The 16,215-nt window shown below is 48.7% G+C and overlaps 1 protein-coding gene across 3 annotated transcripts in view; it reads left to right on the forward strand.

Moving 5' to 3' along the window:
- The window catches only part of VPS8 (VPS8 subunit of CORVET complex), a 2,529,257-nt gene that overhangs the window by 565,124 nt on the left and 1,947,918 nt on the right, over positions 1 to 16,215 (forward strand). For all 3 annotated transcript variants that reach the window (XM_069615741.1, XM_069615740.1, XM_069615739.1), the window contains exon 12: positions 4,567 to 4,674. In XM_069615741.1, coding sequence (XP_069471842.1) covers positions 4,567 to 4,674 — 108 coding nt within the window. The remainder of the gene's footprint in view (positions 1 to 4,566; positions 4,675 to 16,215) is intronic.

Raw genomic sequence — 16,215 nt, forward strand, 5'->3', positions numbered from 1 at the left:
TCGGTAGGGATGGAATCTGTTTAGCTTATGCCACAGATTGCCTTAAGAAAACACCAACTCTCAGAAAGTTCAAGGGTTTTTATTAAAGAAAATGAAAAGGGGCTCTCTAAGGGCCCACCCCCTCTCTCTTCTATCTTGGGAGGTTCCCTCACTAACCCAGACATCACTCTAACACAGGATGTTCTCTAGAGATCAGTAACCCCTACTGTCTCAAATTCTGTTTGCCTGTTTGTGATGGCCTAATGGCAAACACCCTTTCTCTCTGTCTCCATCTGCGAACGATGTAGGTGTTCCCTAACCTCAGCGCCTCAGTACAAATCGGTAGAATAATAGGTGCCTCTGAAGAGCGAAGACATAGAAAATGTTATCAAGAAAAGTTTGCTTCTGTCTGTGGCACTCCTAACATCGCTACTGGGAAAAAAAATAACGGGAAATACGATTGAGATGCTGGTAGCCATGCGTGCTCATCGCAGGGAACTGCATACACTGAAAAAATCGCCTCTCCCTATGAACAAATATATTCAGTTAAGAAAAGAATTGAACAATAAATACAGAGGGTGGTGTCAACGCCGTCAACTAGAGACTGGCAATAAAAAATGGCAGGAGATGTGTATCCTGAAAGATGGTGGCATAAGATTGGTGTGGAACATGCTAGATAAGGTTAGAGGCAGCACTCGCCCGCAGCCCTTAATGCAATTAGCAAAGAGTCTTGGGCTTCTTATCTTATGAATACCATGTATGCAGATCGTATGATGGCTAATGTTGATGAATGGCCCTTAAATTCACCAAAAGCGAAATTATGAGAATTATTAGCAACCTCAAAAACTAGAGATCTCCTTGCCCCAATGGATTTGCATCCATGGTAATTAAATACGATCCCAATAGGTGGTCTGAGGTTCTGTATATTTTGTGTAAAAAAGTTTGGATGGAAAGACAAATTCCTTCCTCCTGGTGCACCTCCATTCTCATTCCTGTATTCAAAGCTGGTTTGAGAACTTTCCCTGGTAACTATCGCATACTACCTTTGCTAGATACCACCAGCAATGTATGTATGGCTATTGTACTAGACCACCTCCAGAGATGGTCTGATGCCAACAATTGACTTCATCCATTTCAATCAGGCTTTCGTATTGGCTCTAGAACAACGTACAATATACGTATACTTGATGCTATTACTACCCAAGCAAAACACTCCACTACCTCGGTCTGTGTCACATTTGTAGACTTCAGCTCTGCATTTGACAGGGTCGATCACCAGCGTTTGTGGGGGTATTCTGTCTGAGCTGCAGTGTCCACCATATCTACTAGAGATCGTTATTAAATTACATACCAACACCTCTGCACAAATACGCCTAGACAGTGATGGGCGATTATCCAACCCTTTCAAAATTAATAAAGGGGTTAAACAGGGATGCTTGTCTGCTGCTTTACTCTTTAATCTTTATATAGCCCAACTGATTAAGCGCCTTAAAATAACACTAATTGCCCTGTAAAATTTACAAAGACTAAGATCACAGCACTATTATATGCTGATGATCTAGTCATAGTAGATCATACATATAAGAGCATGAAAGCCTTACTAGAAGAACTAGGACGTTTCACCAGTGAACACAAAAACTAAGATCATGTTGTTTGCAGCTAAAAAAATTGAATAGACCTGTAATGACTCTCAGTTGGGGTACTATTGAATATACTTCCACCTATAAATATCTGGGTGTAGAAATGGATAGCAAAGAGGGGTATAGCCCTCTAATAGCCAGAAAAACACAACACGCAAAACAGATAGCAACGCTTGTACGTAGCTTTGTAACACATGATGCTTCACACCCAGTGGCTTGTACCAGTCGTTTCCTATAGATTAGAGGTTATAACAATTAAAAACCTTGCTTGGCTTGATAAAATAGGTTGTTTTTGACGAACCACTCTAGGCCTTCCATCTACCTGCCTTATTCAGTATATCCGCCTAGAACTCGGTCTGGTATCCCTTAAAGCGACCATTTTACAACAAAGAGGTATTTTTGTGTTGAAAGCCTTGTGCCACCCTGTGTGTCAGATGCTTCGTATTATAGAGACAAATAGTATCCAGCTGCACAATACTAAAACCTCCAATACATATGACTATGTGTGTCGACCTATATACCAAATTAAATTGGTCGATCGACCGTTCTCATTGTGGTCGCTTTAAAAGCATCAAAATAGCCTTTAAGAAAAAGATGCTCCAGAGAAATGATTGGGTAAATAACGTTGAACATATGAGTAAATTATCTAATTTCCATCAGCTTGACGGTATCGTTTATACATAACTTAAACCTCAAAGATATTTAATACGATGCCCTAGTCCTGCAGTACGTACATTTCGACTTCTCATGAGGACGAACCAACTACCATTAAGATCAATTTACGGCACTCAGTAGCTACTCGCAGCTAATCAACGGCAGTGCCGGATATGTAATATACAGGAGAATCTTGAGACAGTTCACCACATCCTAATTGAGTGTCCTAATCTCAAATCATTAATGTATGATAGATATGTATGTACATCATTACACTACCATAACTACTGTACATTTCTGGCAATACTGTTTAAATCCTCCATCAGAATGAATACTTATTGCCCTGCATGGTGTATGGTCTGCGGCTGAATCTATCGGGCACACCTCAACGAGCTACAGATGATATGGGTATTTTTGTATCTCTGCACGTATTCAATTTGTTGCTTTTATCTGCTTCAAGTCTTTGAAAGGAGAATTGTAGAATGGTCGGTTCATAGATGGAAATGAAATCATTTTTAAACTAAATTTGTTCCCCACAATGAGCTTATGTTAATCTTGCTGAGGAGCCATTAATTAATTTGAGATCGATGATTTAACGATGAAGAGTTTAGAACTAATAATTTGCATGAACATTAGATTATTAGATGTATATATTTCTAACTGATGGAATATTTCTAATGTTAAATTATGAACGGATATGAAATGTGAAGATCACGCAAAGTATATATGTAATTATCTTTAGGTTATTTTAGGTAGCTATACAGTTGTAAAAGTTCTGTGAACTATATACAATTATAACAAAATAAATAAAATAGGTGTCTTCCAGACACTTGGGTCACCCTTGGTTCTTCCCTTGCACATCCTTTACACCTCACCCTGATGTTATATCCTTCCTTCTAGTCTCCTCCCCTTCTTCCTCCATCTCTTCTTTGTCTTTGCCGCTCTCCTTCTCTCCCTCCGATGTTCCCGTTAATCCTACTCCTCTGCAGTCACCAATATTCTCCCTTCTCCACACTACTACAGCTCTCTACACCACTACTACAGCTCTCCACACCACTACTATTGCTTTCTACACTCCCGCTACTCTCCACACTACTATACTCCACCCCACCCACACCTTTTCCCATGGTCACCCTTCTTTCACTGTCACCTTCTCGTTCACTCCTTATTCTACTAGTCTGACTCTCACTCCTCGCACTCACGCTCACACCAAAGTACCTCTTTCTTCCACCTACCAATATCTCACCTTGCACACTCTTTCAATAATCCTCCTCCATGCCACTCTGCACTGTCCTTCCTCTGCTTGGTCTGTTTGTCCACTTTCTCCTCCATTGACCTCAGCCGAAAAACCCACACCTTCCCATTTACTGTATGCCCTTTTATCGTCCCCCTAACCCCATATTTAGTCCTCTCTCTCAGCTGGTTCCTCGGTCCAACCACTTGCTTTCTTTTCCCTAGTGGAGGTATTACAGGCCCATAAAGGGGGTTAAGTCCCACCCCGCCATTGCTCTAGGCAATGGCGTCCCGCTGCAATTATGATCAATTCCCCAGTTCATGTTAGGGCTTGTTGGAGCATTTGGTATGCCAGTTTGACATGGGAACTGCTCCGTTGCTCTATCAGGTCAGAAAATTGGCTCTGTATATATTGCGTACAGCACTGGGTTTACTGGTTTGAAGTGCAGACTTCTCTGCATGCTCACTAAAGGTGAGGTTAATTCTCCAGCACTGTCCGTGCCATCTTGAGTGTTTGCTCTGCCTGTCTGCTCTGTGGGTCGCTCCGTGGTGCATCATTTTCTTACTGACTCTCTCTCTTTGGAGTTGTTCATTTTCTTCTGCCCCATTAGGCCTTTTGGGATCCGTAGCCCTAAAGGACAAATACAAAGACTGGCCAGCATTGTGCACAACCGGTATGGGGATAGAAGGTGGTACTCTTCATGCAAACTGGCACACGTAGAAGGAACAGGAACTGGGGCCCTCCCAACTTCCAAAGCCTGACTCTGGGGCAAGACTGGCTTTGGTGAAAACTGTGGTAGGCCTCTCACCCCATATTGAGAGGGGTCACCATCCCCTCTTGACAGGGTCAGGCGCCTGACCCGGTTCGCTTAGCAAGCTTTTATTTGTATAAAGAATACAATCCATTAATAGAGGTGCTAGAATACGGTGGACATATCATGGTGTACAGCAAAGCTGTTGCGATTTGCTGTGTTTTGACAATGACAAATGAAATTGTTGTACTGGTCGTGCATTTATGTTTTTACATTTATTCATGGAGATTTTTCTTTATATTTTGCAGATGGATCCCTCCAGTGTTCCACTGTTGGCCTGGCATTTTATTGCTGTTCAGAATGTAGTTAATCCAATGTTGGCTTTCTGTAGAGGTGATGCCGTTCATTTTCTTTTGGTAAGTCACATTTTCTTCCTTAGCACTTGTTATTTATTTATTTTTATTTATTTGGATTTGTAAAGCGCCCTACAGCCCACAGACATTGAGACGCTGTTTCATGAAAATGTCTTAGTTACAGGTAGGGGCCTTGCTCGTGGTTACAGGGAGCAGTGGGCCTGATCTGGTGCAGCAACAACATGAACATAGGTGATTGAGATTACAAACATCAGCTTAGTGTAGTCGTGGAAGAATTTAGCATATAAGCGTGCAAGCAACAGAGTGGATGGGAACAGGTTTAGACGAACAGAAGTGTCTTGACCTTTTTCCTGAATGCAGTGTGCGATTCCATGCTTCTTAAATGGGGTGGTAAAGAGTTCCACTTGGTAGCTTCAATGACTGGGAAATTGGATCCTCCTCCTCGAGCCCTGAAGGTTTTAGGGATGGTAATGCGGTTCAAGTAGGCAGTCCTTGTGAGTCTGGCTGTGGCGGGAGCAGTGATTTGCTGAGCGAGGTAAAGGGGGCAGTGTGGTGGAGACATTTGTGGGGGAGGGTCTTGAAAATAATACAGTCCCTTATGGGGAGCCAGTGGACCAATTTCCTGGTTGCTAAAATGTGGTCCCTCTTGGAAATGCCAGTGGCCGCCCTGAGGGCATTGTTGTGTATGGTGTGAAGTGTCCTGATGTTTTTTGCAGAGGTGCCTGCCAGGAGGGCATTGCAGTAATCAAGCCAAGAGCCTATTATTGCTCTGGCTAAGGTCAGGCAGTTCTGTTGTGTTAGGAAGGGTCTTGCTCCCTTGATCAATCTGGTGTGGTAGGCCGAGGCCGACACAATGGCATTAACTTATTTAACCATTGACAGATTTGCATCCAAGAAGACCCCCAGGGTTTTTACCGCCTGAGACACAGGGATGGAAGTGTTGTCAATCAAGAATGAGCTGTACTTAACATCAAGTTTTTTCAGGGTTGCTGTGGAGCCAATAAGAAGAGGTTCTGTTTTTTCACTGTTGAGGCACGGCCAGTTTTCAGCCATCCGTGTTTGTGTTGTGACATAGATGGAATTAAGTGACTCCTTGTCGACTTCGTAGTCACCAGTTAGGGGGATGAGGATCTGTGTATCATCAGCATAATTAGTGTATGTGATACCTAGTCGGTCCAGGTAGTTGAACAGGGGCCTTATGGTAAGGTTGTAAAGGGTGAGGGAAATGCAGGATTCTTGAGGGACTCCACATTTGATGAGTTTGGGGCTGGCACAGGCCTGATCCGAGAAGACTTTAATAGTTCTTTCTTTAAGAAAGGATGAGATCCATGCTATAGCGTTAAGAGAAAGGTTTGCTGCGGTGGAGAGGTGGTGGCAAAGGGTATCATGGTCCACCAAGTCAAACGCTGGGGACAGGTCCAGGAGCAGCAGGAGGGCAGGCTTGCAATCTTGTTTTTAAGGTCCAGAAAAGCAGTTTTGGTCCCATGCACGGGACGGAAGCCAGACTGCCTGAGACAAAGCAGATGATTTGATTCAAGATATTTGTGGACCTGTATGTAGGCTGCTTCATCGAGAATTTTCAGCAGGAAAGGGACCGTGGTGATGGGCCTGTAATTTCCTGGAATGGACGGGTCCAGTGTGGGTTTTTTCAGAAGTGGTCATACCCATGCTTTCTTGAGGCAGGCAGGGACATAGTCTGATTTGAAAGCACTGTTAATAAAAGCTGTGATGAAAGGTCTAAGGGTGGAATCACAGTCTTTGATGAGCTGCGCTGGATAAGCATCCCATTTGCAGTTGGAGGGCTTGATAGATTTAAGGATTGCAGTGACTTCCTGTTAATTTATTTCTCTAAATGTAAAGGCTGGGGCTTCACTGGGGGTTTGGTTGTGTAGGTTGTATAGTTGTTGTTTTAATGCCTGTTGGTGGTTGATGATTTTGTTTTGCAGGATGTTCAGCTTATCAAGCATAGCATCCTGAATGTTGTTACACCAGCTCTTCTCCTTGGAAAAGGATCGGGTGGTGGGAGAAGGTGTTTCCAACTCCCTGAAGAGGGCAAAAATCTCTCTGGAGCCAGACTTGGCATTTGCTATTCTGGTGTTGAAGAAGTTAGACTTTGCTTTGATGATGGCAGCTTTGTATTCTTTTGACATGGTCTTAAAAGTTTGTTTGGTGGAGTCACTGGGATTGGCTAACCAGGTTGAGAGCGCTGATCTTTTTTTAGCCCTTAGATCGAGAAGGTCAGAAGAGAACCAAGCATTTGAGTGCTTAGTTCGTTTGCCTTTCCTTAAGGTGAGTGGAGCTATGGCGTCCACTGCTTGAGTGATGATGGAGTTGTAGGTGGCAGCAAGGTTGTTGGGTTATTGGAGAATGGAGGCTCAAGGGCCGGAACCAGGAGGTGGGGTATGCGCCTTTCTTTAGTAAGTTTTTTGGAGCTCCTGGTGAGTGCTGGTGGTAGTTGCGTCATGTGTGTAGGTGGCCACTTGGCTAGGTCAAGTTCGAAGTGGACGGAGTGGTGATCGGACCAGGGAATGGGTGAGATGGAGGTGATAGCTGGAGGGCAGTTATGGTGGGCGATCCAGTCGAGGGTGCATCCTTTGTATTTCATATGTATCCATAAACAAATGTTCTCCTTCCTTGTAAATGTTTTATTTTGTCTCTTGCACTCACCCTAGCTTATGTGAATTTACTATGCCTAAAGAGCTTGAAATCGCTGCTTAAACTTTTATTTCCATTTTCAGAATTACATGCTATATAGCAATAATGCTTCAGACTGTTTAAATCGGGGTGTGGTTTTACTGTTTACGTGTCATATCGCTAAGCGTTACCACGGACTCCCAACATACATCTGCACACCTCTGTTCAGATTTTTTTTTATTTAATTTTGAAAGTTGCCAAACAGTGATGCTCAATGAAATACAGTGAATACATATAGAAACAAATCAGTCTGCAGCCACACACATACCATGAGCCCACACTTTAAGAATGAGACACATAAGTAATAGATGACGACCGCACAAAGCATAGTTTAAGCTAGATGAACCAAGTGTCCATAGAGCTAAAAAAATATCCCCCCTTTTATCTTTCTGACGCCAGCTCAATGACCTTTTTCCGAATGGATTGTGACCTCCCACGGATTCCTCTTCCTAGATATATTCTTACTGCTGCAGCAGATCTCGTAAACGTTTCTCAGGAGGGAGCGCTGTGTGGCTCTAGCGTTGAGGGACCCTGCTGCTGTTGAGTCTGGATGTGACATCTGTGTCGGTAGAAATAGCCTGCACTGTGTCCCATGTCCTCAGTTCCTTTTTTTCGCATTCTTAGCACACTCTAGGGAACTACCTTTCAAAGCTTTAGAAAATGTATTTCTGACACACTTGAACATTTCTTCAATTGTCTTTGATCATGTTGAATCCAAACCCTTTGATTTAAAAAAGTGTTTGGATTGCGACACCAAACGATCGCTTACTGACCTGCATACAATTTGCTTGTGGTGCCTTGTTTCCATCACGCAGATGCCAATTGTGGCTTAAGCCAAAACATGATGCCTAAGGCTTTGAAAGAAAGGGCATTGAAAATGTCTCTCGGCATTCGGCATCGAAGTAGCACAGTATCCCCTTCAAAACGATGGGCAGATGGAGAGAGCTCCATGGTTGAAAAATCGCAGGAGAAACAGAAAGATTGTTAAAAGAAAATCATCAAACTATCCCACGCGAGGAGAAATTCCTGGCATTCTTTGTCGTCTTCATTCAAAAAGAAGAGGAGACAGAGGTACTTGTCATCGTACTCCTCAACTGACAGACAAGTATGTTTTCCCTCAGTAACCGCCTAAGTGGGGAGTTGGGAAGCATTTCGACACAAAATGCTAGAGGTTCTTGAAAAAGCGGGAACCCCCACTTCCTCCTCAGATATAAAAAAAACTGAAGACCGTGGTGCCCACAACGTCGGATAAAGCTGGCAGGGTCCTGGAGTCCCATCATTCCAGAGCACCCAAGACGGTTAGGACGGTGACAAAGACTGGAGAGCCCTCTGTTGTTGGCAACCCCGCCTGCCACCAGGCTCTATTTATTTTTAGATGTTTTTATTGGCATTTATATTGGCATAGAACAGTTAGACATGGATGCATAACAACATCCAGTTTGTCACGGTGAGTTGCCCGGTAAACATGCAAAACAATAACAGAAAGAAAACGATAAACAAACAGTAACTTGACCGTCCCGCCTCCCATCACTGCATGGGTACCTGCCGGCCCCTCTTCGGGCCCCGCTCCAGGCACCATCCGGTTGTCTCTTAAAGTCACAGAGTCAGAGTTGTTGTGGGTGTAGCTGTTAGTTCTGCTTCGAGTCTGCAGTTCGTGGCCAGGGATGCACTCAAGGTGGCTTAAAGTCCGTCAGAAAGATCATGTCACTCAGGAGAGCCTTCCAGGACTCCAGTGTTGCATTTGTGTCCTCTCCTCCCCGGCTGATCCCTTCCTCCCAGGCTTTGGTTTCAGCTCTAGTCCATCTCTCCATTTCCCTGATCCACGGTTCATATCTGGGGCCACCTGGGGATTTCCAGGCCATTGCTATCGTTCTCTTCGTTAAAATGCACGCCATGTCCATTAGTTTCACTATGGGCTTGATTTTACTCAATCTGGGGTATGTGCCCAGAAGGCACTCCTTGGGCGTCCACTCGTACCTTTCCAGCCCAGCTCCCCTGCAAGTCCTTTCAACAGCGGACCAGAGTTTCTTGGTTTTGGGGCAGGTCCAGAACATGTGGATTAGGTCTGCGTGCTCGCTGGTGCACCATGGGCACATTGGTGGGGTTTTTCTGCTGAATGTGGATACCCTTAGTGGGGTCATGTAGGTCCTATATAGGACGTTCAGCTGGATGAGCCTGAACCTGGCATTGCGGGACACTTCCTTCGGGTACATCAGGGCCCTGCCCCACTCGCTCTCCGTGATGTCGGTCTCCAGGTCCGCCTCCCACCTTTCCTTCAGGGGTGCGCTCCTCGGGTTGCGCCCGTCGTTCAGTTGGGCATACAGTCTCGACGTGGGCTTCCAGCCGTCGCTCAGGTTATGCATCTCTTGCACAAGGGGGTGGGTTTCCGGTTCCTCTGGCCATGTACTCCATGTCTTCTTAGCAACCTGTTTCACCCTCTGGTACCATAAGAATTGTCCAGCAGCTAGCCCTTCTTTCACCTGTAGTGAGTCGAATTCTCTGAAGCTTCCGTCCTCGTACATGTCCCCCCAGGTGTATAGGCCAAAATTCTCCCATTTCCTCATTGCTGGCAGATCGGTGGGTGTCTTAAAGACATCGGCAAGCATGGGGATTTCAGGCATGTATGGTTGGGCCAGGTCGAGCGTTGTGCGTGCCTTGTTCCAGACTTGTCTCCCCAGCTTCACCAACATGGGTGGGTCAGGGGGCCCCACCTGTGAGTTCCAAACTACTTCTTTAGGGTGCATTGGGGCTACCAATGGGCGGATAAGGCCTGTCTCAGCTGTTGGTTCGTCGGATAACCACTTGACCACATGCGTAAGTTGCGCTGCAAGATAGTATTTTTGGAAGTCAGGCAGCTGGATTCCGCCCTCTTTATACGGGAGAGTGAGGGTATGGAGCGAAAGCCTATGTCTGGCCGGGCCCCACAGGAAGTTTCTGAGGAGAGATTCCAATTTTCTGAAGAAGGGGGGGGGGGTATACAGTGCGTTATGTTGGTGAAGTAGTACAAGAACCTTGGTAGTATTATCATCTTAGTGATGGCCGCTCTGCCCATCACAGAGAGTGGGAGTCGGGACCAAAATTTGGTGGATTTGCGTACCCCTCGCATTGCTGATTCCGTATTGCTTTCGTGTGTGGAGGCGGGCGTGTGCGTGATGGTGAGCCCAAGATAGCGGAACGCTACCGTCTGCCACTGAATCCCGATGTCTGGTAGCCCTTCTGTTTCCTTCCCTTGAAGGCCGGCCAGGGGGAAGGAGCACGATTTCTGCCGGCTAAACTTGATCCCGGAGTATTTCGCGAAGTTGTCTAGGATGTCTAGAGCTGTGGGTGCATTCCTCCGGGGGTTGCGCAGATAGAGGAGGACATCGTCTGCGTACAGCGAGATGATGTTGTCCGTCTCGCCCGTTCTGATCCCTGCGTCAAAAAGCTGTTTCCTGAAGTAGATCCCTACTGGTTCCAGACAGCATTGGTGACAGTGGGCATCCCTGCCTTGTTCCTCTTTGGATGTCCCAGGATTCAGACACCACACCCCCTGTCTTTACCCTCGCCATTGGGGTGTTGTAGAGCACCTTGATCCATCGTATGAAGTGCTCGCCTAGTCCGAACTCCCTCAGAGTCTCAATCAGCCATTCCCAATATATTGAGTCGAACGCCTTTATGGCGTCCAGTGAGAGCACCGCCAGGTCTTCCTTGCTCTCTGCGGATTGTGCTATAACGTGCTGGAGTCTTCTCAGGTTGGCTGTGGTGTTGCGCCCCGGGACAAAGCCGTTCTGGTCCTCATGTATTATAGATCCGATCACCTTGGACAGCCTCTTAGCCAGTATGGTTGTAAGGATTTTGCTGTCGTAGTTCAGCATTGCCAGAGGGCGGTATGAGTCGCACTCATCGATGGGCTTGCCAGGTTTAAGCATTGGTATTATGAGCGTCTCTCTCATACTGCCGGGTAATATGCCGGTCTCGTATGCCTCTGCATATACACCGTGTAGCACCGGGGCTAAGATCTCCTCATAGGCTTTGTAAAATTCTGGTGTGAGGCCATCGGTTCCAGGAGTCTTGCACGTAGAAAGGGACCTAATTGCCTCCGAGATGTCCTCCTGCATGATGGCCTCTCCCAGCATTTCTCGCTGTTCCGAGCTCAGTTTGGGGAGACCCACTTCGTCCAAGGTGTCGCGTATGTCTTCTGTTGGGACCAGTTCACCATGGGAGTAGAGCTTGGCGTAGAAATTTGAGAAGACATCGTTGATTTCCTGTTGTGTCCTCTGGGTTGCTCCGTGTTCGTCCTTGATTTCCTTGAGGGCTTGTCTTGGTTGCTCTTTCCTGCACAACCAGGCCAATATCCTGCCCGGTTTATCCACCTCCTTGTGTGCCTTAGCGGTGCGTGTGGAGAAGTCGAATTTGGACAGCCTGTCCCAGGCTAGTCGGCATTCGTCTCTGATTTCTGCCAGCTTGGGTTCCCTCTCGCTGAGTGAGGTGGGGCTATTTTCTAATCGCCTAATCTCCTCTTCCTTATCCTCAAGTTCCCTTTTCAGTTGCTTCCTAATTCCACCTGCTTCTGCTATCACCTCGCCTCTGGTTACTACCTTCATTGCCTCCCAGAATGTGCTCCATTTCTCGACTGACCCCTTGTTGATTCTTACGTATTCTTCCAGCTTTTCTCGTAGGGTGTCCTTGAATGAAGGATCTGTCAGGGTCTCCGTGGGCATGCGCCACATCGGGATGGGGGTCCTGGGGCCTCTCAGACTTCGCATGAGTAGCGGGGAGTGGTCCGAGATCGACCTGCCTAGGTAATCTGCGGAGTGCACCCGTGGAGTGAGTTCGCCGTTGATAAAGAAGTAATCTATCCTGGTGTGGAGGCCATGTGGAGATGAGAAGAATGAGTAGGATCTATCGGCCGGGTGAAGGTCTCTCCAGATGTCGACTAGGTCCAGGTTTTCAACTGCTTTGCGGAGTGTTCGTGAGACGGAGTTATTGGTGGTTTGTGGCGTCCTGGACCTGTCCATCTCTTCATTCATGACGCAGTTGAAGTCTCCCCCCCACAGGAAGGTGTCATCTCTGTGGTGGGCAATTCTAGTGCATAGTTGTTTCAAGTGGGAGGGAATCCCGTGCTGGGGGAAGTATGAGTTTACGATGCATATCCGTGTGTTCTCTATAGTGCCCCACACCACTACATATCTTCCGTCCTTGTCTGCTTCGGTTGCCATTTGGTGGAATGGTGTGTCTGGGCTTATCCATGTATATACACCCCGTGCATATTTGGAGTAGTATGCGCCGCTGCCCTGCCCCCCCCAGTAGTCTGCTAGTTTGTGTGTGGATTCTGCCAGGAGGTGTGTCTCCTGGAGCAGTGCAATCGATACCTTCTTGCGCCTCAGGTAAGAGTGGACGCGGTTCCTCCTTACATAGGATCCCATCCCTCTGACGTTCCATGTGATTATGTTAAGTTGTGATGCCATCGCTTGGATGCGGTTTCTGTCTTGGGTGACTCCTAGTCTCTCCAGCGCTTGGTCTCGTGTTACTGCGCGCCGTTGCTTGCACTAGTGCTGCTGGTCGACCCAATGTTCCTCTCGGTGTCAGGTGCGCATTCGTTACTTGGGTTTGTTTGGGTGGCGGGGCGGTCTTAACAATAACATGTAAAAAATAACCATAACTGGTGCACCCAGCTCCTGCCGGTGAAATGCAGTGCTCGGGTGCTCTCACCCTATCTGGCCCCATCCGGGTTTCCAGCGCAAGCAAGGTCGGGCTGGCAACAGGCCTGCACTGAACTTTCGGGGGCTGTCGTTGCTTGCTCATGTACGGGAGGCCCGGCCGGCCCGTAATCTTTTTGCGTTCTCGTGTCATGCTGGTGTCCAGCATGCTCGTTGTATTGTTCTAGATCGAGGTTCAGTATGCGGGTCAGGTTCTGGCTCCAGGCGATCATGCTTTGCTGGCTGCGACGCTGCCCCCGGGGATGGGCTCTTCAGGGACCTCGGCCAGGTTGTTGTGTTCCATCCACATGGTGGCCGCATCCGGGGTTTCAAGAAATATCGCTCTCCCCTTGTAGATCACCTTTAGTCTGGATGGGTACAGTAACATGTACTTCAGGTTTAGTTGCCGCAGTCTGGCCTTGATTGGAACAAAGGAGTTCCTTGCCCTCTGCACCGATTGTGTATAGTCCGGGTAGATGGTGATTTTGGAGTTGTTTCTGTCAATCGCCCCGCCTTCCCTGGAGAATCGCAGAATCACTTCCCTATCTCGGAAGTTGAGAACTTTCGCTATGATGGGTCGGGGGTAGGAGCCTGGAGGGGGCTTCTTCTGGAGTGATCTGTGGGCTCTCTATGGCGAAGCCCTGTGACAGCTTCCCAGCCCCAATCTCCTGCTGGATTAGGGATTCGACATATGCGGTTGGGTCGGGAGTCTCTGTCCCTTCAGGGACGCCAAGGATCCTGATGTTATTTCGCCTGGCGCGTCCCTCTGCTTCCTCCGACCTTGCCTCCAGGATGCCCACCTTCCTTCTGAGATCTGCCACCTCGGCTTTAAGGTCTTTCGTGTCCTCCAAAGTGTCTCTCTGGGTGGATTCTATGTTGGTGACCCGCTCTGTCAGGTTGCGAGCGTCTTGGCGGATGAGCTGGATATCGGCTTTCACCTCTCCTATCTTAGTGTCTATGAATTCCTTTAGGGCCGCTATTGCTTCAAGCACTTGGGTGTTTGCGGGGCTCTCCCCCTGAGTCTCCTGTGGCGCCGCCTCTTTTGGGGTAGATTGAGCGGCTAGGTGGGCCTTGGTCGTAAGGAAGGGGTCCATTGTGGCCGATTTGGGCTTGCTCCTCAGGGTGGACATTGTGGTGCTGCTTGCGCGGTTGTTGCGCCTCTTTGAGCTGGGTCGCTGCGTGGGCCCCGCCAGTCTGTTTCATCAATGGCCCCACCTGCGGCGTTGTCGTGGTGGGGAGTGTTTGTGGTGTGCTGCTCTGGGTTTGGCGGGTGCGCGCCGGCTCAAGGTCACGGGCGGTCTGGGCTCGGTAGCGCCGAGGGCAGGGCCGTGTCCGGCTCGGTTTTGTAGGGCGTGATGGGGCCCCCATGAGGGCCTCGCCCCAGGGTCTGTCCGCCTCTAGGGTGCGGCGTCGCAGTGTGTCCGGGTGGACAGGGCACTCGAGGTGTCCCCCGCTGGATGTTAGTGGTGGGGGGCACTCGGCGCCTGCAGCTCGAGTATGCCAGTCGGCCGTGAGGCTTCGGGGCGGGGGGGGCGGCGATCCAGGGGGGCCCGCGGCTCTGGCAGGTGGCCGCGGTTGTTGGTGCGCATTCCGCGCCGTCCAGGGACTCACGTCACTGCGCCCGGGGGCCAGCGCGCATCTCGGGCCCCAGGTCTCGTCCGCTCCTCCGGTTACCCTCCACTGGAGGCTTCGCTGGGGGAATCCCGCACTCCACCGCGCGGCCCGGGTGGGCTGGGTTGCAGGGGGCCGGCGGCGTTAGGATGTGGTTCGCGCCGAGGGCTCCAGGAGGTCCGCTTCTGGTCCCGCCTCCTCCGATCCGCCGGACTCCTCCAGGCGGCGGGAGAGGAAGCGGCTGCTGCCGGCGCTCCTCCCCAGCCACTCGGGTTCGCGGCGTTAGTGCGCCGTGGCCGCCATCTTGCGCGTCTCGCCTGAGGCCAAGGGGGGCGCCGGGCCAGGCCTCCTGCTCGGTCCCCGTCGTCCGATTTTTGTCGGACCAAGCTGCGGAGGGCGGGGGTTCGTCCCGACTTCGGCTGGATCGTCTTGGTTTTCGGCTTAGATGGTGTTTTGGCTCGCTAATCAGGATCGGATTACGGGCTCGGCCGGAGCTCGGAGTTTCAGCCTCCTCACTCCATGAGCACCAGGCCACGCCCCTCGACCTGCGCATGCCACCAGGCTCTATGCACTCTCCTCAACTACGAGGGTTTGTTGCGAAATCCAGGAAGGATGGCATGGGCTCTTTCCAGAACATCTCAGATGACGAAGGTGATCCGATTCCATTAGGATTTGGGTTGTTGGAACCGTCTCATGGCAATGAAATATTTAAGAATGAAGAGGACAGACTAGCCAAGTTAGCATTGCTCCTTAAGGAGGAAAAAAATGACCTAGTGGGAAAGACGTCTCCCCTGAGGTGTAGTTCGAGCAACCTGACCCTAATGTCGATCCTAATTAAAAGTCACGTGTTTGCCATGGGCTGGGGACCCCCTGCTTAAGAAATAGCAGAATATGTTCCGACAGACCTTAGTGACAGGGTACATCAGTGGAACCCGTCCTCCCATTTCACGCTGCCATAAAAGATCCCTTGTTGGACCTGTTACATCAGTGCACAAGGATCTTGTAAAGAAATTCAAGCCAGCATCCTCTGATCCAGAATTCCTCACCAGGCACCCCACTCATGACAGCTTGGTGGTCCAAGCAGCAACCATAAATGTGAAAGCAAACTCCTATCCCTCCTTATCAACTGACAGGGATGATAAGAGGTATGACACTCTAGCACAGAACGTCTTTGCCTCAGGTAGTACTCTAACCGTTATAAATACTATATGTTCACTCGCCAAATACACACACACACCTTGTGTTCAATGATATCTTAGGCTGCAGAACACATTCCAGAGGGGGAGATGAGGGATGGATTTCTCAATATTGTGGGGGATGGCAAGGAAGCCATGTGCCAATCCCTTCAGTTGGGTCTAGATGCTGCAGACTGCTTTGGGAGGGCAATGGCTACAAGTTACGTTATACAGAGGTTTGCATGGCTGAGGAAGTCAGGATTTGCTCAAGATGTGCAGTCTAAACCTCCAGATCCTTGAAGTAATTGACAAGAACTGTGTCTCTTGTGGCATCCGCAGGAAACTGGCACAGAGAGAAGCATTTTAGATACATAAACTTGACACCCTTGTCGTGGAGGTCACGAACAAAGATCTGTGCTTAAATT

Source organism: Ambystoma mexicanum, chromosome 9 (genome assembly GCF_040938575.1).
Source record: "Ambystoma mexicanum isolate Mex_15411 chromosome 9, UKY_AmexF1_1, whole genome shotgun sequence".
Taxonomy (NCBI): domain Eukaryota; kingdom Metazoa; phylum Chordata; class Amphibia; order Caudata; family Ambystomatidae; genus Ambystoma; species Ambystoma mexicanum.